Source organism: Hoplias malabaricus, chromosome 11 (assembly GCF_029633855.1).
Source record: "Hoplias malabaricus isolate fHopMal1 chromosome 11, fHopMal1.hap1, whole genome shotgun sequence".
NCBI classification, from domain to species: Eukaryota; Metazoa; Chordata; class Actinopteri; order Characiformes; family Erythrinidae; genus Hoplias; species Hoplias malabaricus.
In genome coordinates, this window is record NC_089810.1 from 30,415,196 (window position 1) to 30,438,682 (window position 23,487).

The 23,487-nt window shown below is 38.0% G+C and overlaps 1 protein-coding gene across 5 annotated transcripts in view; it reads left to right on the plus strand.

Moving 5' to 3' along the window:
- The window catches only part of aplp2 (amyloid beta (A4) precursor-like protein 2), an 84,193-nt gene extending 61,071 nt beyond the window's left edge, over positions 1–23,122 (plus strand). For 2 of the 5 annotated variants that reach the window (XM_066685683.1, XM_066685679.1), the window contains 10 exons: positions 1,018–1,092; positions 1,264–1,422; positions 2,526–2,654; positions 6,373–6,472; positions 8,880–9,053; positions 11,302–11,337; positions 14,445–14,527; positions 18,013–18,093; positions 20,541–20,717; positions 21,417–23,122. In XM_066685683.1, coding sequence (XP_066541780.1) covers positions 1,018–1,092; positions 1,264–1,422; positions 2,526–2,654; positions 6,373–6,472; positions 8,880–9,053; positions 11,302–11,337; positions 14,445–14,527; positions 18,013–18,093; positions 20,541–20,717; positions 21,417–21,518 — 1,116 coding nt within the window. In that variant the 3' untranslated portion in view covers positions 21,519–23,122. The remainder of the gene's footprint in view (positions 1–1,017; positions 1,093–1,263; positions 1,423–2,525; positions 2,655–6,372; positions 6,473–8,879; positions 9,054–11,301; positions 11,338–14,444; positions 14,528–18,012; positions 18,094–20,540; positions 20,718–21,416) is intronic. The other 3 variants (XM_066685681.1, XM_066685680.1, XM_066685682.1) reach the window with 3 other exon arrangements.
- Positions 23,123–23,487: the final 365 nt, after the last annotated feature.

Sequence of the window (23,487 nt, forward strand, 5' to 3'; positions counted from 1 at the left end):
ACAAGAAAAAAGCAGCAGCTTTGGGATGTGGGAATTTATAAATGTATTTATATTTTTTACTTAATATTATTTATAATTATTATATTACATTTTATTATTATTATTATAATTTTTATTATTTGTCTCAATTTGCCTGGCTGTAAAACAGGCTGCAGTATTCCAAACAGTGTCCACAAATAAGTTTGATGGACCCCGACATTTTTTTTTACTTATTCTGTCGTATACAAATGGACAGACGGTGTGGCGCAGCAGGCAGTGTCACTGTTCCGTACCCTCAGGTTCCTGGGGTTGTGAGTTCAAATCCCATCTTATGTCACTGTCTCTGTAGTTTCTCACCGTGTCGTCAGTGCTGCTGGAGTTTAAGACTTCGGCTAGTCCACAGTACCCCATTTATTACTGCACAGTATGTAGTCCTACTTTACGGGTGGTAGGACACATATCTTGGCCGGATATTTTTAGTTGTTAGACTGTCCTCACTTTTAAAAAAAACAAGGATTTTAAGTAAAAACTCCAGAGGCACTGCTGTGTCTGATCCATTCATACCTCTTTTGGTAATTGACATGCCACCATAGACTGAGAATCGTCCACATCCCAAATAACACCTGTGCTATGTATGCAGATCAGCAAATGAACTACCGTCTGTAATTTTTGAAACACAACGTGCACATGTATTGTAGAAATAAAGAGAACTTTAATGTCAAAGCTGATCGGTGTATATTTTTCTTGTGGTTTTAGTTTATACTTTCTATATTCTTGCCAAGATTTACATTGGTTAAAAAAAACCTTAAATAAATTATAAAATTATAATTTGAGATGTGAAGCCAAAACTTTTCCATATTTCTGTAAATAAATAAATAATAATAGCAATATAAACTTCATTCTGTAATAGGTTTTCACAGGTCTTTACTGCATTCAAAATGCTTTATTTGTTTGTAAGTTCTATAATCAGTGTCATGAGTGTTTTTAATTCTCTTTACTTAATAACCTCTGTTCTATCTGCTTATTTATCCTTGGTAGGTGAGGAAAGAGTGGGAAGAGGCTGAGCGTCAAGCCAAAAATCTACCCAAAGCAGAGAGACAGACCCTTATCCAGGTAAGGGAGAATGAGTGTGGGTTTTATGGAGTCTATGTAGTGAAGAATTACTTGATATCATACCAGTGATTTTTTAGTATAAGAAACTTTATTAATTCTCTTTATTTCTCTCTCTCTCTCTCTCACACACATTTCTTTTTTTCCCCTTATTCTCTCGTTTCATCTTTACAGCATTTCCAGGCAATGGTGGAGTCTCTGGAAGAGGAAGCAGCCAGCGAGAAGCAGCAGCTTGTGGAAACTCACTTGGCACGTGTGGAGGCCATGCTGAATGACCGCCGCCGCTTTGCCCTGGAAAACTACCTCGCTGCCCTGCAGGCTGACCCACCCAAGGTGAGATAAACTCAAATATAATAATCACAAACAGTAAGATCTGCTGCACTGTTTTTTTTAGTAAACATTTTTTTTTAAAATCTACATAAACAAAATCTTACATAAACAATGTGATGTTCTTTTGTATGGCCTAAGCTAATGTGAAATCACTGCAACTCATTTTGTTTCCTGTGCTGATGCTGTTAAAACTAGAACTAGTAAAATTATCTCAATTTTTTTTTCGCAGTATGCTCAATGATGATGATGAGCTTCGAGTAATGGGGCTGAATAAACATTAGTCTTTATTCACCGTTAGCTTCACCAACAGATGAAGCACACCATCAGGCACATTTACTTCTGCTATTATGGCAAAAATGAACATAGGAGGCCATTAGAATGTGAGAACATAAACAAGAGTGTGATAGTTCAAGGTGTATTTCCCCCCTCAATTTATCTTGTTACTCTTTCTATTTCTTTAAATGTTTGAGGTGGTAAAGCCCTAAATATTTTCATGACAAGACAGATAACATTACTTTTGAATTGTTATTGTTTTACTATTATTATCATTATTATTATTATAAGAAAATGATGTTGAACGTCTTCATTATTTGGGAAAGGTAACTAATGATTTACATAGTTCTGGTGAAATCATTTCTTGTGGATTTGAGTAAAGTGCGTACTATATACATGTATATCGCCTATGTTCTGGTTACGAAAATGTAAATATTGTCTATCAGTGGACATTTGGTGTATTTGGTCTGCAATTTTGGAAGGATTTCCTTTAAAAACAGTCACAGTGTTACAAATTTTATATTGCAATAAATATCGAGATGGATTAATATTGAAAAAATGTACTTTGATAACATTTTTTTCCCAAATCTAACAGGAACATGCATCGTATATAAGACAGCATGTAATCGGCAGCTAAAGTACCTCCAGGAAGAGAGTTGTGGTGTCTGATAATTTATGATTATGTTTTTAAAATCCCCTCGATCTGCTCATTCATGCATGGATCAGCACTAAGATCTCTGAATCACCCACCTGCTTAACCCCCTCTCTCAGAACAGTGTTCTTTCTACACTTCTATCTATTGAATTTTGCTATCTATCTATTATTCTACACAGCCCCACCGTATTCTGCAGGCTCTTAAGAGGTATGTGCGTGCAGAGAATAAGGACCGGCAGCACACTATCCGCCACTACCAGCATGTGCTCTCAGTGGACCCTGAGAAGGCTACCCAAATGAAGTCTCAGGTATGTTCTGTGGAGTTCTCTCAAAATTATCACATGAATAAATCTAAGGAAACTACGAAGTGACAAATCTAGAGTAGAAAAGTCCATACAAACTGCACATTTAGGAAAGAATAAACATTTATTGCAAATTTGAATGCTTGGTTATGTTTTGAGACAGTTTGTTGCGTCTGGTACAGGTTGCCTCTGTGCAGGGCACAATAAAGGCTCAGGATTATCAACGCATTTTTGAACGAAATGTACTGCCAAGTGCCAGAAAGCTCCATCTCAGTCACGGGTCATGGGGCCTACAATAGAGACACGGTGAAAAGAATAACTAAGAACAAAACAATGGACTGTTCTAAAATGGCCTTCTATGGGCCCTGATCTCAACCCTATTGTGTACACACACACATACACCCACACACATATATATATATATATATATATATATATATATATATATATATATATATATATATATATATAAAAAATATATATATATATATATATATATATAAAAAAAATATATATATATATATATATATATTTTTTTTTTTTTTTACATAATAAATTTAGTCAAAATAAAGCAAAATTCCCTTAGCCTGTACCATGTGATTAGTGTGCAGGCAATAAAAGGCACTGCTTAGGGATTCTGTAGAATGAAATGCAGCTTCAGTTTTCAGAGGGAATTAGTAATGGATTTTGATTTCGCATCTTTGTTTCCTCATTTATCTTTTGATAAAGGTTAGTTACTGTTGGACTTGACTCTACTGTGGGATTGTTACTTTCTTTTATTTATTTATTTTGTCCCAGAGCTGCATTCTTCAAGACTTTTAGCTCCCATGCCCTTTAGCTCTAGCTCTACTGCCAGCATAAAAAAGGCTCCATTGTTAAGCTAATTTTGGCAAGGCCTATCCTGAAAGGAAAGAAATGCTCCAGATGTAACTACAATTATGGCATGCTCAGTAAAATTAATAGAAGACCTTACCTTCCGTCTTCTAAGATAAATGACAGCTGAAGCTGTTATAATGAAGCTTAATGTCAACTCATAATAATTATTGTGACCCTGGTCTGGGATGTGTCTCTCAGGTTAAGAACAAAAATATTGGTGCTGCCCCCCCCCCCCCCCATATTTCACTTATCTGCACTGGTACTAGGATTGTGATTGAATGGAACCTTAGAGCCAGAACCCAAATGGCACTGCTATAATTTGCATTCTGAACTACACTCATTACATAGTGTTGCCATGGGAAACAAGAAGCACCATGAGCATTTGATCTGCAGTCACAGGAATCTGACTTGCATAGTTTATCCATTGTTTATCTTCTTTATTTTTCCCCTTCCCTGCTTTATTTAATTATGGACAAATTGAGGGTCACATCCTTTATTTTCTCACCAATAAAGATCATTATATTCAATAACCTATGCGAATAAAATACAAAAGAGTTTTATTAACATTTTAATTTCTTGATGTAAAGTAGTTTGAAACTTAGTTCTTTACATTTAGGATGTCCATGTTCAGGTTCTAGATACAATTTGTCCCCAATACATATCTAAATGGGACTTGTTATACACATCTCAACACAGTTCTGGGGTCTTAACGGGACATCTGTGACATATTTTTGTCAAAATACCACAAGGATTAAACACCATCAGCAGCATTCTCCTTTGTCTAAACAGCCCTGTTCCGAAAGGCTGCTTTCAGCACCTGTTCCTTTAAATAAGAATGAGCCACAGCTCAGTTCATTGTAAGAACCCAGGAGCATGGAGCAGACGCTCTGGATTTAAGCTTGTTTTCTATTGGATTTTATTTCAGTTTGTGGCTAATTGGGCACTCCAGATACCCCAGTTCATATATATATATATATATATATATATATATATATATATATATATATATATATATATATATATATATGTATGTGTGTGTGTTTGTGTGTGTGTGTGTGTCAGACCTGTGCTGTATCAAAAGGGTTAATATAATCCCCCTGTCTTGTTTATGTATGGGAATAGGTCTGTACTGCTCAAAAAATATCATCTTTGTTGTAAATGAGGTTTGGGGAGGGTTGTGGTCAGGTGGTTGGAAATTGTCTGGGAAAGAACAAAGGAAAGTGGGAATGTTTAACTTTTTTTTTTTTTTTTTTTCTTTTTTTTCGTTTAGATAGACCCTTTATTGCCATCTGCTGATGGCCTTTAAACATTGCATACAGATGTGTAGAAAAATGAACAGGGGTGGTTTTTACACACACATTCGTAAAATAATGCTCACTTCAAGTAAAAATATCCTTGTCTTCCCAGTTCATAATCAGTTTTTAAAAATTATGTTTTATGAAATCTCTAAAGGGCGGCACGGTGGCGCAGCAGGTAGTGTCGCAGTCACACAGCTCCAAGGGCCTGGAGGTTGTGGGTTTGATTCCCGCTCCGGGTGACTGTCTGTGGGGAGTTGGTGTGTTCTCCCGGTGTCCGCGTGGGTTTCCCCCGGGTGCTCCGGTTTCCTCCCACAGTCCAAAAACACACGTTGCAGGTGGATTGGCAACTCGAAAGTGTCTGTAGGTGTGAGTGTGTGAGTGAATGTGTGTGTGTCTGTGTTGCCCTGTGGAGGACTAGCGTCCCCTCCAGGGTGTATTCCCGCCTTGCGCCCAATGATTCCAGGTAGGCTCTGGACCCACCGCGACCCTAAAAATTGGATAAGCGGTTACAGATAATGGATGGATGGATGGAAATCTCTAAAGGAATGGTTTGGTGACAAGCTTGTTAGCACAATTTACCTCAGGTGCTCTAAATTAGCATCCAACTTAAATCCAAACCTTCCATATTTAGCTAAGAAATGTTCATCATGTTATTGCTAACATTAAGTCTGGGTAAACTTAATGAGGAGCTGAATGTGGTTTGAGCTTCTGAAGAGGGGTTTGGGCAAGTGTTTTCAAAAAGATTTGTGTGACTAAAGACTTAGTGCTAACCACAATATAGCACTCCTGCTAATCTAAGGCCCTGTCCACATGGATACAGATATTTTTATAAACAAAGGGTTGTGTTTGTGTATTACCCTCTTATTCACACGAAAACTGTATTTTAGATCACAGGTTTTCAAAAACACTCTGGTACTCTTTTTGAAAACGGCTTTGTCACTGTTCTCATGTTGTCGAGGAAAAATATTTTTTGAAAACTGATGTCACGCGGTGTGTCTGTCTCTGGCCGAAATTCAAACAGCTCCTCACAGCCTATACAGTGAATTACCTAAGTCATTAAACTACAATGTACACATTCAGATGTCACTAGATTTCCGATTCCCACATATAAATAAATATAACTGATGTTGTATTGGATATATATCATGCACTGTTAAGATCTCGATTCAGTAATTTCATGACTTGCGTAGTGCACTGCATAGGGATTATGGAGTGATTTTGGATCAGGCCTCTTTCTCTCATGCTTCATGGTGTTTTGATGTCTCTTTAAATGGTACTGTGGCCCCCTACTGGACTGGCATGATAATTCAATCATTTTCATATTTGATCATATTGATCTGGACGGTGATATTTTCAAAAAAAGAAGGGAGAAAATTTCTCGATTTCAAAGATATTTGGATCCATGTGGACTGAGCCTAAATGATGAATTAGACACCAAATATGTTTTGGTTTACTGACTACATACGGAAGCTAATGAGCCCTTTGTTACAGGAGGTACTCACATTTAGTTGATATAAGTTGATGTTTGTGTTTGTGTGTGTCTTACCTAGGTGATGACCCACCTTCGGGTGATTGAGGAGAGGATGAATCAGAGCTTGTCTCTGCTCTACAAAGTTCCCTATGTTGCAGATGAGATCCAAGATGAGATTGGTGAGTGTTTGTTTTTTAGGAAGTGGAATGGGTGTGTTGGTTAACATCATAAAATAGTCCGTCATTGGATGTCAATTCTACTGACATCCAGGGTCCTACAGGTACCAAAGATTTTGTACTAAACTTAATTTACACATGGTTGCCTCAGTGTGGGGGGCCCGGTCTATGGAGCATAAACTGGTTAATTCAGAGACTAGATGGAAAATTTCTTATTTCAGTGTTGTATGTAGTTGTTGAATGGAGCTAATTAAAATTCAAACATAACAAATCTGAATTTTGTATATTTTAAATATATTTGCCTGAGGTTTTTATTATATTTTCATGAGAAGCAATATATAAAAAAACGAAAAAAATAAAAATAATTGGGTGAAAATTATTTATCTTTCTTTAAAAAAATTGATTTTCGAAAGAGTTTGTTTTTATTGTATTGGCTGTATATTGAGATATCCATTTTGATATATATTACATAAAATATATACATAAATTATATATATTTAGACCAAACCTTATCCTAAAACTACTTTAAAGGAAAACTGTGAAATATTTACCTTAAAATTACAGCTTCAAAATCATTGAGATTCTCCACTGTCCTGTAATAAGGAGAATAGAGTCTCTGTTATTGCTACTCAGGGTTCAGCACTGTAGAAACTGCATTATGTAACGTTTGGGGAAGGTCAGGAAACTGACACATCCTCCCTCCACCTCCTTATTGATGTCAGGACAGTGCTGTAAAATGAATTACACTATGCAACTTTAGGGGGAGCCCAGGAGCAAAAATTCCACATCTTACGTAGTGATGCTTTAAAAGCTTTGCACATTTGTAAACCAAAAAGAAAAAAAGTTAACTTGTCATATTTCATGTTAAACTAACCTCGGTGACTAAGAATAGATCATAATGATTTAATTTTGTAGGTAGTTTTTAATGAGACTATTTTTATCTTCAGATGAAGAACTTCTGCGAAATCCATTTTGGAGCTGTGTAATGAGAACTCTGTGATTCAAATTAAAATATTTATAGTACGTTACCTAATGTGTCATTCCCTAAGATGAATACAAGCTGCCTCTGAAACAGCATCGCTCCTGTACTCCTCTACACAGCGCAGTCATGTCAACATAACTACATAATTACAACTGTCTGAAATAGCTCAGCAACCTTGATTAAAGATGTCTGACAGCCAGTTTCTTTTTCTCTCTCTCTCTCTCTCTTCTTTCCGTCTCTTTTCCCTTTCTTTGTCTATTTCTTATTCTCTCTCTCCTATTTTTTCTATCTCAAGCTCTGTTCAAGTCTCTGATCTCCTTCTCTCTTCTCTTGCTTTTCTTTTTCTTTCTTTCTCTTCCTTTCTCTCTGTCTTTCTTACTTTTTTATCTCTCTTCTCACTCTGTTCTCTTTTTCTGACTCACTTGTTTTTCTCGTTCTTTTGTCTCTCCCTCCTTCTCTTTTTATCTCTGTCTCTTTCTCTTTCCGTCATTTTTCTTTTTCTCTCTCTGTTCACTGTTCTCTCTCTTCCTGTCTCGTTCTTTCTCTCTCTCTGTCTCTATCTCTATTTTTCTCTGTTTCTATCTTCTTTCTCTCTTTGTTCTCTTGCTCTCTCACTCTCACTCCTCCCTCTCTCTTTTCTCCTCTCTCTCACACATATTTTGTCTGTTCTCTCTTAGTCTCTTTTTTTTATCTCTTCTTATAATGAAGCCACGTTTTGTGCCTGTCATTTAGGAAAATAACATCTCATAGACACACACGCATGCACATACACCCTCTGCAGTTAACTCAGAGGCATTCATACGACAGCATTCACACTGCTCCCTCTTCTTTTCAAGAAGCAGAATCCATTTTCCATTTTTCTTTCCATTTACACTTTTATTTTGTAATAAAAGAGGTGACGAAGAGTAGTGTGTCACCGATGAAAGGCATGTGTGGGCTTGACAGAATTGGGTCAGGGTTCCTCTAATGCTGCTCGAGAAAGATTCACATATGTACCTCGTATGGTAAAGGACTCTGTCTGCAAAGATGATAATTGGGCGTTTTTAGACAGCTGTGATTTTTGTGTGTGTGTGTACGTGGGGTTCCCGTCATAACGAATAGGACTTAATTTGGCTAATCTCATTCAGGACTTCTGGTACCATTTATGAGTATATATCTTGCCTCTCCTACTTTTTTCTCCCTAAATTCCCCCTTTTCTTCATGCTCCTTCTTGTTCATTTCCATCTCTCACCCCCCCCCCCCCTTATCCCACTCACTCTTACCTGTTCTCAAGCTCAATTATTCAGCCTAACTCTCTCGCTCGCTCTCTCTCAAATTAAGATACTGCTAGATACTGTAGTTGGTGCTCATACCTAGTAGGAGAGGAATATGGAGGGGAAAAAACTGACTTCTTTCCCCCTTTTTCCCCCCTTTCTCTTTCTGACTCAGATAATCTTCTCCAGGAGCAGAAAGCAGATATGGATCAGTTCATGTCCTCTATTTCCGAGTCTCAGTCCGATGTGACAGTTTCCTCAGAGGAGAGCCAAGAGGTCCCGACATTTGAAGGCAAACCCTTCCGCCCTTTCAAGGTCAACTCCCTGGGCGCCCAGCCTGAACCTGAGGGTAAGAGAAATACTCACAGCGTGGTATGGTGATCTTAAACCAGCAGACATTCGCAGCTGATCCACATCCTTATTCTCTGTGTCAAAAAAAATTGTTGCAGCCAGAAGGAAGTGTGGTATTTGGAAGGCAGATAAATGTTACCAGGACCAATTTAGACAGACATGAGCCATATTTATTGAGCTCTGCCTTCTAGAGTGTGTGTTCAGAAGAGGTAGGGTCACTGCTTGTCGGACGTCTTTAACATAACGTTGGGTTATCAGAGTGCCTGTAATGATGACCAAAGGTGATCTGGCATTGTATGAAATTGCCCCCCACACCATGACACCAGGCATACTGGACACTGAAGATGACCCGCTGAAATTCTAAATGACTCCTGCAACGTCTCAAACCACACCATTACTGTTTTTGTGACAATGATGTGGTGTGAAAGGCAGTCATCGTAACACTCTACATGCATGTAGTCTTGCGTCATTTGCCTTGGCACTGGTGTGTGTCTTCTTCTATATACTGCTACCAAAAGCATGCTGTGGTAATATCTGCATGACCTTTATGGCACGCAGTACGTCGATAAAGGCCTCCTGCTTCCCTAAGCCCTGGGCTCTCAAACACTTTCATTTGTTTGAATTGCTTTCAAACTCTTCTTGGAGGCAGACTTTGCTTATAACAGGTGCTACTAACACTACAGCACGAGTCAGAATGGAAAATGCATGCAACGGGACGACCTTATACAGTCAGCCAGGTACAGAGATAAGCCCTGTCCATGTCACATGTGCGGCTGAGTGTGAAACTTAAATCATTTACATGTCTCACGATGTCAAGCCTACCCACCAAGTTTTATTCCTGTTGGGCGATTCCTTCTGGGTGCAACTATGTTTTGATGATGAGCATATTTGCTGTTCACTGGGCATGTTTTTGATTTATTTTCCTATTGTATTTCTGTTTTTTCTATCGTATTTTGGCAGAATAGGGACAGGCATTTTGAGAATCAAAGAGCAGAATCCATAACCAAAAAATTACATTTTGAAAAGGAGAGGTTTCTTTGTAATATGTTTTAAAAAGAGGTTTGTAAATGGAATATTTCTGTATTTAAATGTTAATTTTGTATTGGTGCTTTTCATTGTGCTTCTCATGTACACTTATCTCAATCTCGCTTTTAGGTCAAAAAGATTCTCGCTTCTTAGCCTTGGCCCTGTTTTGACAGAAGATTGGGATCTAGTCAGCCATTGGTGCCTGGAAATAAGCTCCGCCCACCTAGTACATTTTACACACCCCACTATGTTAGTAGAAGCCTATGAGTTTTACTACACACACACACACACACACCCTACCTGTGGTTATAGAAGGTACTTTGTAGGCAGGGCTTATTTCAAGCAGCCAATGACTGACTAGATCCTGTCCTCCCATCAAAACAGGGCTCAGAAGCGAGACCGCAAAAAAGCACAGGTACAAAATTAACAATTATATACAGAAATTATCTATTTGCAAACCTGATTTTATAAGTCTCAGTATTAATAATTGTTTTCTTCTCAGAATGTTATTTAGTTGTGATTTCTGCTTATTGGTTCACAGAAATAAATGTTGGCCGTATTTTGACGCCATAAGGTCACTCTCTAATGTACTGCACTGAGTGCTGATCTTAATATTAATGTCTCATAAGAGCTGACATAAAGCTCAGAGTACAGTATAGATGGCCCACAGCCTCCCACTTTTTTTTGCTAGTGTGTATCCCACCAGTACTAGCTACTACAGACCACCATATCTGAAGTTCTGCAAAAATCACAAAGCCTAAGGCTCGTAAGCCACTCTGCAGGCAAACGCTTTGAAAAACATTGGTATGTCTGAGTGTGATCCTGCTCTTTCCCTTCAGCCGGCCAAGCTCTATAACCTTTCTGGAACAGCCAAAGAGGGGATGGTCTATAAAATGGGGCAATTTACAAAACACAAATAACAACAGCCAAAAAAAAAAACACTAGGGTCAGACCATTTCAGAAATACATGCAAATTGGTTTTTCTCTCTTCCTCTCTGTTCATTTCTTTCTTTATTTTATCAAGAGGTTTCAGCGCCAGAAGCTTCCCTGCAGGACTCTTCTTTTGAGTTGTTAGACACAGCTTGATAATCTTGATTGTTCCTCTGCTCATCTGCGTTTTTTTTTTTTTTTTTTTTTTTTTTTGTGTTCTCTGTTCCGTTTTTCTTTTTCCAATCTTTCTTTGTCTTTTCTTTTTTCCTACACTTGTGCGCAATGCCTAGGCGATCTCTCTGAACCCCCACGCGCCTTCAAAAAAGGTGGGTCTTTGCGGCTTGTTCTTTTCTCTCCCTCCAAGTCCCCACTACCAAACATGTCAGTTTTGTTCCCTTTTAAATTTTTATTTTCTTCACCCTTTTTTTATTCCCAGTGGTTGTCTCTCATTTTAAAGTCACCTTTTCACATCCCTACATTTGCTGTCTTTTGTAGTGTTTCCATTCCTTCCCTCAGTCTCCTTTTTTTTGTGCTGTGATTGCTTTTTTTTTTAATGCCCCCCCTCTTTGTCAGGGCTGTCGGCCATCTTGTTACATCCAACTATTCACTCGTGTGGCCTTCCCCTCACTGTCTAGTTGGGTGAACTGCTCTTTTAAAAAAGAGCAAGTGTGCTGAGTTTTATATGGTATCTGTACTGAAGCATCAGTGATTGTGTGTTTAGTGGCAATATATATATATATATATATATATATATATATATATATATATATATATATATATATATATATATATATATATATATATATATATATATAAACTATAATATATGCAATAAAATGCTATGTTCACAATTGCTAACATCAAAATCATCATCTTAGAGTCATATAAACCAATATAAAGCTCACATGCTCCTTTGGATACAACATTATCCTCAAGAACAGAAAAAGACAATGAAAATGTTTTTGCAGTGCTTTTTCCTGATGGAATGCAACAAATGCAGTGACAAATAAATTCTTCTCCTTTGCCTTTCAAACAATTGCCTGACAATTGTTATTTTATTTCTATGCAACAGAAAAGAGTGAGAGAATGTTTGAATTTTTAATTACCTTTATACATTTCACAAAAGAGTTTTAAACTTACTTGTATACCTAATTATTTTAAGCCTGTCTTGTTCTAGTGTTAAAGTTTCTTTAGTGTTATTTTAAGATGCAGCAACTAGACCAGAACTGTCCAAAAAAAAAGTTTAGTTTGTCAGATAATTTTTTTTAGCAAAGTGTAAACACGTTTGGTAAACACTTTTAAACTGCAATCTGAAACTTGGAAAACATCAGGATACAGAATTTGGAAAGTAAATCCCATCTCTGTACCACTGGAAGTGTCAAGATAATTAGCTGTTTGGGTTTTAGATTGAGGGTGTGGGAAGGCAAGACTAGAGAGGTGGCCTTTGGAGAAAACCTGCTAGCTCCTGTTCTGCTCTGTTCCAGCTCTCTTTCAACAACTTTCCGTGGTTCATATGTCCAAGTGCTGTAGTTAATTATTCTTCACCCTCTCTGCCAGTGAGAGAGCTGCTTTGATTTAGCAGGCTTGTCCTGGGACTGCTGTTACCACAGACCTGCTGCCAAGTGTAAATTGGCACAATTTGGCCTTCTGGATTACAGTGGAGAAACTGTGTTCAGCCTTAGTATAAGTGCAATTGTGCCACTGTCGTCATATATATGACTACTCAATAACATTTTTCCTCATGTAGTTGAGTTTTTCAGTCTATTTGAAGGCCCCTATAGATCAGCCTGTGAGGATGTGAAACATTAAATTATATGCAGTGCTCAATCATTATACAGTCTGAATTATGCCTATTCTTGAAATGTATTTGAATATCGTCCCCCAAAATACCCCAATTCTTGAGTACCAGCTCGGGAAAGAGGTGCAGAATAACAGAATTACCACTTTCTGTACCCCATTCATCTCTGGACAGGGACTACTTCAATGCCCGTTGTATTTATAAAGAAACTAATCAGATGGGCACCTGAGCAATGAAAATGGATATTTAATTTGGTCATTATTCGTGCACCTCATGCATACTGTGTCAGTAATGCTTGTATTTACTTTCAACCTCAAACTCTGCAATATCATTGTTTGTAGAAATCACTTCCTCTCCGAAGACATTTGTTCTATTCAAGCATGTTGTGTCTGTCTGTGAGTGTTTGTGTATGTTCAGTTCAATTCACTTTTATTGTAAGTGCTTTAAAATTGGCACATAGCAACTTCAAAGAATTCTGCGCCCTAGCACAAAGTGAGAGAGCCAAGGCAACATCATCTTGAGGGAGGATGCTGCCTCATTATCAAAGCTGTTCAGGCATTAGACAGACAGCCTTCAGGTTTAGAAGTGATTGACTGTTTACAGAATCAGTCTGTCCCCCAATCCCCCGCAAAGGTTGGGGTGACTTTAAATTCGTCATACTTTTAAATGGTGTTGTAATAAAATGGATAGGTTTTCTTGTTCAAATGTAGATACAATGGCTGGTACTACTGAGGGATGCAGTGATTTCCCTGCTACTGCCAAGCCATGAATGTGTTTATTACTGACATACATACATTCTAAAATATGACTTATAAGTAATACGGAGCACGCTATCTGGCAGTGTCAGTGAATTGTAAGAGTGGACTTTACTTTTAGAACTGTGGATAAACCAAACTAATAAAATAGCAATGTGGAACCTATTTTATAGGTTTGTAGTTGTGGAGTAGTTGAAATCATGCATCCATTAACAGTGGAACCACCAGCTGTAATTCTGTACACACCATACTTTTTTATTACTATTATTTATTGTATGTGTGTCACTGTTTCACTCAGATATTCAAAGATATTCAAGATATCTCTTAAGATCTTTTAAAATAATGTTTTTGTTTGGATGGGTGCTACTACATTTGATTTCTTTCTTTTTTGGAGTGGCACAGTAGTTGAAAGAGCCTCAGGAGGGCTGTGGCTTTGACTGTACTTTAACACATCACTCTTTGATGCAGTTATTATTTATGGATGGACTTGCTCGGCTGTGGCAGGTTTTTTTTTTTTTCTTTTTCTGCTGGAGCCGCTGGCTGACGGCTGTTGTGAAAGGGGCAGCGGGTGCATGCTAGTGAACATCTCACCACAGGGAAACTTGATGACAAATTTAGGGTTTGCTTTTTACATCATCCTCACAGCTGTCTGCAGAATGCAAAATAGGTATAGTTTGTGATAAGGAAACTTCCTGCAGCGAGTGATCAGAGGTACTGCATATTGTTTTGTATATCCAGATGTGTGTCTGTGTCTATAATTTTCATGCCCATATAGGTAAATATTTACGATGCTAACTCGATCAGTACAAATGTGCTGAAGTATACACATTACTACTTTCTCAGTCACTGTGTCGTTGAACGTGTCCTGTTCTGTATGTAGGCTCAGCAATGAACAGTCTGGATGGTCTGATTGGAGCTGAGGAGCGAGTCATCAACAGCAAAACCAAAATCAACGATAATGTGGTGAGTACATTGTTCTACATGATGCTTTTATACATTTGTTGACCACAAAAAAATGCACCAAGAGTGCTGCAATACTCGGCATATAGCTATGTCACACACAAATATGTAAATGATACAGGTGTAGTCTGATTAGTCACTGGGTCTTTCCACAACAGAGTGTGTAAATTTGCTTTCACCCACTGCCCTATTAAAATGGCTCCCGGATGTGGCTACTTGGTAGTGTCATTCTCACTGAGAGATTGTTGACTGCTAAACATGCCTCTACAATGCACTCAAAGTCATTTTGCCCAGTTGACCGACTTTGACAGAGGGTGCGTTATTGGACTGAGAGAAGCAGGATGGTAATTTTGATCTAGACCATTCTGACCAAGCTGTTAGGAGGTGTTGGGAGCAATGGTTTTGTGAACGAGAAACCTGGACTGCTACAGACTGGAAACGCATTGACTTTATCTAGGAGTCCAGGTTCTGTTGGGGAGCAGGCAACAGTCGTGTTCGAGTATGGAGGCCTTGTGGTGAGCGTTCAATCCCTCCTTTATTGTGGAGCAACACATTGCCCCAACTGCTGGTGTTATGATCTGGAGAGCCATCACATACAACTGTCGGTCACCTCTAGTAGTGGTACGAGGGACACTAACAGCTCGGCAATATGTGCAGAACATCCTAGGGTCACGTGTTGCCTCTCATGGCAGGGGATTTTTCAGGAGGATAATGCTCACAGACACTGCAAGGTTTTCTCAAGTATGTCTTTGCCAGAGTGCAACCTATGAGTGTGCAGGATCTACAGGCCCAGCTGCAACATCTGTGGGCAAATTTGCTGCTGGATGTCATACAGAATCTGGATGTCATCTTGTATCCAGGCTGGAAGTGGCCTAACTGGGGACTAGAGCCTCCTATCTCTTGTACAGTTGTCTCCAATAAATGTGTCCATTTGGGGTAACATTTTAATCAATTACATATCATTTTATTCCCACATATAAACTTTTGTTCAATTCCAATGACTCCTCCTTGGTGCATTATTTTTTTGTCAATGAGTGTAAAAAAATGACTTTGAATTTATTCTCACAATGTCACAAACGTGACCTGCTTTCGCTACTCACACTAATCCCAGCTAAATGCAACAATGGACTACTAGCTACAAATTGCCTTAGTAATGTTAGTAGTCTACATTTGTTGTTGGTGTTCTGAAGGCATTGAGTATTTCTGTATATACAAGTTTAATATGTCCTTCCTGCTCCCAGACACGAAGCTTTTTATAATTCAGGCAACTCTAGTTGTCACATATACTCAAAAGGAAAGATACCTTAAGTCAGTTATATTTCAATCTTGGCCATCATTGCATGTCTTGTTTCCCCCTATTTTCTGTCGTATTCCTGCATCCTGGTTCTTCTCAGGGTCTGCTTTTTAGGCCTATGAACGGCTGCAAATAACTGCATGGACTGCACTGGACTGAGTGTGTTGTAGAAATTGTTTGCAGTAGATGCATGCCAGCATGTCTTTCTGTTAAACCTAATGGTTTGTGCAGAGAACCTGAAGCCTGTAAGCTCATGTGAAACCGCACTGGAATTTTACTTAATGCAAATATAGGCACATAAAAAAAACCTTCATTACACAGTGCCTATAACATCAAAGAGAGTACTTAAGATGTTCTCACTTACTGCCATGCTTACTAAAGGTTTTTTAAGGCCTACGTAATGCTAAAATCTAACCTCCTAAATACCTACAAATCTCCTAGAGACCAAGATGCCATCTTTAATGAAGATGCTATTTCAGTAACTGCTTACAATATACAAAGCTGTGCAAAATTCAGAGACCACACTTTCATTTATTTAATTTCTAGCAGCTCATCCTTTTAGAGCTTTAGTGTTGAAGGTATTGGATTTTTATTCAGAGCTAAAGCAAGAGGTGACCTTGATTTTCTTTCTGCTAAGATAAGGTTTAAATACCCATTTTGGTGCTCTACCAGGTCTTGCTTGGTTGATCGGAGTCTCTCTATCTGTCTGTCTCTCTACCCCTGTCAGTTCAACAGCTGGATTATCTTATATCTAACTTCCACAGAAATGTCACATCTGACTAATTTAGGTGCAAATAGAAAAGACAGCCCACAGATGAGTTTGGGTTGTTTCTCTTGTGATATTCAGTGTCTTGTTGCCAGTGTGTGTTTGTAACTCATTCCTAAGAGGTCAGATGAATGGAAGAGTTAAAATAGAGTGCACAGGAATGCGTTGTTTAATAATAAATAAAATATATACACTGATCAACCATACAATTATGAACACCACATAGTTTCTACACACTGTCCATTTTCTGAGTTTCACTGACCATACAGGAGCACTTTGTCGTTTTATAATTACAGACTGTAGTCCATTTATTGCTCTGTAGACTTTATATTCTGTCTTTCAGCCTGTTCTTCAATGGTCCTCAGGACCCCCACAGAGGTGTGATGTGGTGGTGGATCATTCTCAGCGCTGCAGTGACACTGACGTGGTGGTGGTGTGTTGTGCTGTTACGAGTGGATCAGACACAGCAGTGCTGCTGGAGTGTTTAAACACTGTCTCCACTCTGTTAAACACACCTACCTCATTGTTCCATCTTGGTCACTGTCAGAGACAGTAGCTCATCTGTCCTCTAGTTCTACATCAGTGGACATAGGATGCTGTTGGCAGAATATTTTTGGTCATTGGACTATTCTCAGTCCAGCAGTGACACTGAGGGGTTTAAAAACTCCAGCAGCACTGCTGTGTCTGATCCACTCGCACCAGTACAACACACACTAACACACCACCACGTCAGTGTCACTGCAGTGCTGAGAATTATCCACCACCCAAATCATGCCTGTATTATGGTGTACTGACCATTGCATAGGGGTCAGGCGTGGCCTGGTAGTTAAGGAACTGGGCTTGTAACTGGAAGGTTGCCAGTTCGATCCCCAGAGCCGACAGGTCATGACTGATGTGTCCTTGAGCAAGGCACCTACCCCCCTACTGCCTAGTCTTCACTAGTGTGTTTGTAAATGTGTGTTTCACTGCATAGATTGGGTTAAAGGCGGCGAACAAATTCCTCTGTTTGCAAGTGATTCTAATTCTAATAACAGGGTGTAAGGGGACAAGCAATGTATACAGAACAGCAACCGGACTATAGTTTGTAAATGTAGAAATACTAGTTGCTCCTCTATTGTCAGTGGAACTGAGAGAATGGAAAGTCATCGTAGAAACAATGTGGTCATAATGTTATGGTTGATCTGTGTATAGTACCAACAAATGAGAAACTTGTACTTTATAGCTGTGTTATTCACAGCAAATGAATAAAACAAAACTGTGGTCTCTGACTTTTGCAGAGTATTGCGTTTAACATTTCAATTTGCTTGGCTCTACACTGCAGTTAGAATGTTGACATGCACTAAAACCCACACACTAGCTCACTCACTGACTCTCTCGCCTACTTCCACTGTCAGAGAGTAATTGTGGCTACCCTGTCTTTGTTGACAGGTGATTGATGAGACTATGGATGTTAAAGAAGTGATTTACAGTGCTGAGAAAATCAGCGTTTTGAATGGTGTTGATCCTCTGGTAAGTACAATGCCCTCCAGTGGCCAATATTGGGTACCGCAGGCGATTACAGTATTCAGCAGTAGGCTTCAGGTAGTTGATGCAAAATATTTTGTCCTTTTTTTCCCCCAGTGAAAATGTGAAAGCAGATTTTACAATCCAAGTGTTATGCTGATGTTTGTGACTTCTGCATGTGTGTATGTCTTCATGTGAATGCACTGGAATGTAGCATACATGTGATCACAGTTAGTTCCCATTCATAATAAAGAGCTCACATTCATTCTCTGAGCACATTTTAATGCCTTTTATTTCATTTTTTTCTAACGAGTGTGTATTTAATATCTGAAATCTGAACCTTATTTTTCATAACGCACGATGTGATCTATTTTAGTGATCATGAAGCGAACGCATAAATTAACGTACAAGGACACGTTGTTGGATACAGGGCTAGATACTCTTAATATTTTGTGACCATTGACACAAGCAGAAACATGCTCTGCAGGATTTAAATAAAGACAGAATGCAATGATGCAAATCACTTAAACCCTAAATATATAATAAGTTGAATACAATGCCAGCGACACATTCCAAACAGTTGGGACAGGACAAGAAAATACTGGTAAAGTTGTGAAATACTGCAAATACATTAGGTTAATTGGCAATGTCCATGACATGTTTGGGCTTTTAAAAAGAGTCCCAGAGAGACTGAGTCTTTCATAAGTAAAACAGGAGAGGTGATCACTCTGTGAAAGAGTGGTGTGAAAGAACCACATTTCTCTACTGAAAATAGTAAAGACCTTGCATAATATCATTAAAACATTCTGAGAATCCAGAGAAATTTCTAGGTGCAACAGACAAGACCCAAAACCAGTATTAGCTGACTGTGGCCTTTGGGTGTTTCTGGAATGAAAACCTTGTAACACTTGGCAAAACCATATTCTGTGAACAGTACAAGTAATAAATATACTTAATTAAAGCATAATTAAACACACACACACACACACACACACACACACACACAAACAAATATATATTCTCCAGGCTAGAGAGGTTTTGGAACATTTGGGTGCACAGTTCAAAAGCCAGCATCCGTGATGGTGGTATGGGGTGCATTAGTGCAAATGGCACTGTTACTGCTGAAGGATATATGTATATACAGTGGAACCTCTACTAACAAACTTTCCAAGATACGAACCGGGCATTTGAAAATTTTTTGCCTCCACCAACGAACCATGAGTCGTATCTACGCTTCGTCTCCCCACATTCACCCGCCTACTCTCCGTTATTCCACCCACCCCCCACCTCCCGTCATACAGCCAGTGCCTGTGTTACTCCTCCAGCCAGTCGTCATGTCTTCAAGGTAGCGATATGTAACCACTTAAAACGTTTTTATTTCTTTTTTTATTACTGTTTCCACTGTATTTATTTTTATTTTTAGTAATGCTACATGTATTTTTTTACTAATTTGAGAGTGTTGTAAACATATATCAGTGCGAAAAGGTGACTTTCGGGGTGAGGGCTGGAACGCATTAGTTGCTTTTCCATTATTTTAAATGGGGAAAATTGACTCGAGAAACGAACTCCACTTACGAACTGGGTCACGTAACGGATCAAGTTTGTAGGTAGAGGTTCCACTGTATATAGCCAGTACACATTCTGCATGGAGTACAACAGCATGACTCCATGAAAAGGAGTCTAGGTGCTAAATTAGTCCAGACATGTCACTCATTTAAAAAAAAAAAAAAAAAAAAAAAAGTGTGGATTATGAAATGAAAATCACTTTAATGGAGACCTTGAGCTGAAAAACAGCTGAAATCGTGTAACATCATCAAAAACCACAGTAGTGTGTCTCCTTAGTGTTGTTATAAGAAGAGGTTATGTAACACAATGGGAAACATTACCTTGACCCATCTTTTTTGGAATGTGTTGCTGCCATCAAGTTCAAACTGGGCAAATACTTCAAAAATAAATAAATAAATAAATTTCAGCATTTGAAAATGTTGTCTTTGTGCTGTTTTAAATTAAAAATGGGGTTTAAATGATTTGTACATAATTGTATATTATTTGTTTACATTTTACTGTGTCCTATTTTTTTATATCTCTCCCTTTTATAGAAGATAGGTGAGTTCCATTTCATAGTGAACAAAATGCTTTTAGAATTTCTATCTATATTTCAATAAACCAGTGGCACACGTGTTCACTTACATCTGTTAAATGTTCTGTTACAAAACAGACATTTTCATTTGGTGGATTAGTCGAGTTTAATTAGGTTTTTTTTAGGGTGAATTATGATGTTCAGACAGTAATGACTAGAATTGCTTTAGGTTTTGAACAATTTGGACTCAAATACCTAAATACCTGTGCACGTTAGCTTTATAACCAAGAGAATGCAGGTTTGATCCCCTGTGATCACTGGGAGTGGAGGAGATCTTAATTTTGAATCTAAAGTTTGTTTTCTCTTTCAACAGTTCAGTCGTGGAGGGGATCAAGAGACATTCCGCCCACTGGGTGAGGAGTTTAGCTTTGGAAGCAGTGCTCTGATTGGACTGTTGGTGATTGCAGTGGCTATAGCAACTGTGATTGTGATCAGCTTGGTGCTGCTGAGGAAGAGGCAGTACGGAACCATCAGCCATGGCATTGTGGAGGTGAGTATGACACGAACACACACACACACACACAGGCGCAGCATCAGGTTTTGATTTACATATCGTATAATACAATATTCCTTAACACTCTACAACCCCTTTGGAAGGAATACATAATTAACACCATGACATCAAATGATCTCAGTTCAGTAGAAAACATTAAGGTTGTAAAATGCAATAAAGACAGGAATTTGTGTTGGTTTTTTTCCTACTGCGACACCTACCTACTGCCACCCATATTTATAAGTAAATTATATAATAAATAAATAATTACATACATTTTTTTGTCATGAAAACCTGCATAATAAATGTTTGTATTGATTTCTGCATTTCCACATTTTTACATTTAATTATGTTAAATTTGTTGGCGGTCCTAGCAAGACTGGCCAGTTTGGCAAAAGAGTAAACAGTAACAGTAAACTCTTGTAGTAGCCACTGAACTAAATGTAGTATTAAAATATAGTAAACTAAAAATCAACACAAATGCATGTTTTTTACTGATCAGCAATGATTTAGAAAAAGTAGTAGCCTCACAAATGTTGTTTTAGTTTTCATATGACTGTAAAACAACTAATAATTTAGCACAGATTTACTTTCGTTAAACATTATTTTTGTGAAAACAGAATTATCTGTTTATTTTCTAATAAAATTTGTTAAGAATAGATGATGTAATGCTGAAAAGCTGTTGTCTGTTCACAGGTCGATCCTATGTTGAGTCCCGAGGAACGTCACCTGAATAAAATGCAGAACCATGGCTATGAGAACCCCACTTACAAATACCTGGAGCAGATGCAGATCTAGCCTGGGTCATCAGGAGACGCTAAGGGGCCACAGAACGGTGAACGTACTACTGACCAATAATAAAACTGCTCTCTTCAGATCCTTTCATGTATAGGGGTGCATATTCGGGTTCATTAAACAAAATGTTGTTTAATATTGCTAACTACTTCTACTACTGCTACTGCTGTAACATGGAGCTGTTTTTCTCATTTACTTTCTTCTTTTAAATGGCGATCTATCAAAGATTTAAATCTGGAAAATGTGACCCTGAGATTGATTTACAAATTCGTCATCAACGTTTTAGATTTAAACACTATTATTTTAATTGCAAATCGTCAATACGTGTAAAATATTAGAATCAACAATCAATAACAAGGACACTTGAGTTTCAACCATCGCCATGTTCCACACGTCTATATACAATCTTTTATTGTTTTTTTTTCTTTTCTTTTCAATAGATTGCTTGTATATGAAGGTTATTTGTACCAACCTAAATGTATAGTGAATCGAAATGAGAAAATATGATAACTGAAATAATTTCATTTACTTTCTATTGTTTATTATTGCAAACAAATGATGAATATATAAATATAAAGTAGATGTTTTATTTCTTCTTAGATTTTTCCAGGACCTGCTGCCTGGGAGAGTAGATTAAAACTTTGAGATTGAGGGATGTGTTTGGTTAGTCCAAATGTCTGATCTCCTATAAGTCATCCACATAACTGCAGAAGGTCAAACTTAAGCATGGATCCGTGAAGATGTTTTGATAGAAAGCGTCACCTATTTGGACTAATTAAATAGTGTCCTTTTTTAAGATTGTGGCTATTTGGTTGGATTAAGGCATAGAAGGACAAGGCTAAAGGCCTCCAGTCTCCCATTTCTAATGATATTTTAAAATGAATGTTATTGTTGATCCTATACCGGACGCACATAATTGTCGTGATGGTAGTTTGGACTCGAACTTAATTGTTCAGATTTATGCTATTTATGAATGAGTAGCTGAAGCCGTGGTTTGGCCGTAACCCATCATTAAATAATGTAAAGGTTGTATCAACTGGCAATATTTTGCACAACAAATCAGGCAATTGTTAGAAAAAGAAAAACAACAACAATATGGTATTGGTCTCTGAGGACTGCTGTTTGAATGGTGTTCACATAAGAACGCCATCATTGTGGGACCTCTGAGCTGGAGGCCAGGAAACGCATGGAGATTAAGAACTTCACATTGAAAGCAAGAGACACACAAAAAACAAATCAACACTAAAAAAAATCTGGGTTTATTATTTTCTCTTAGTAATGTCTTTGTATGCCTGTATAGTTGATGTTGCAATCATGGCTTTTTGGAGGACAACCTGTGGTGTGCTCTGTTCTTATATAAAATGATACGATACATATATTTTTAAGTTTGTTGTTTTTGTATACCTTTCCTTTTCCTGTGACAATATTTCTGTATGTGACTGTCTCACTATGCACCCAAATGGCTTCAATCTTGAACCCTGTAATTGCCTGCTTGATTGTGGGATGGGTTGGAATTGTGAGGTGGAAAATTTGCAGTAAAATCTGATTGACTCCTAGAAATGGCTTTATGGATACAAGTGGGAAACACATCAATAAAAACACTACTTCCACAAGCTTGTGGTTTCTTCTCTTTCTCTGCTTCTTTTGTTCACTCGATTAAAAGCTGCAAGAAAAAATGGAAATTTACTAAACATTCATGATAGTTATGTTGTTATATTTTATTTGTTATTCAAAATGACCAGTAAGCATCAATCAAATTCAATCAAATTTTATTTATATAGCGTTTTTCACAACAAAAAGTCGTCACAAAGCAGCTTTACAGAGATCTGGGTCTGAGCTCCTTTGAGCGAGCCAGGGTCATCGGTGCCTAGGAAAAACTCCATCGGCACACGAGGAAGGAACCAAGACTCATACGGGGAATCCATCCTCCTCGGGTCGACACCGGAGACACAACAAAGAACAGAAATAAAAA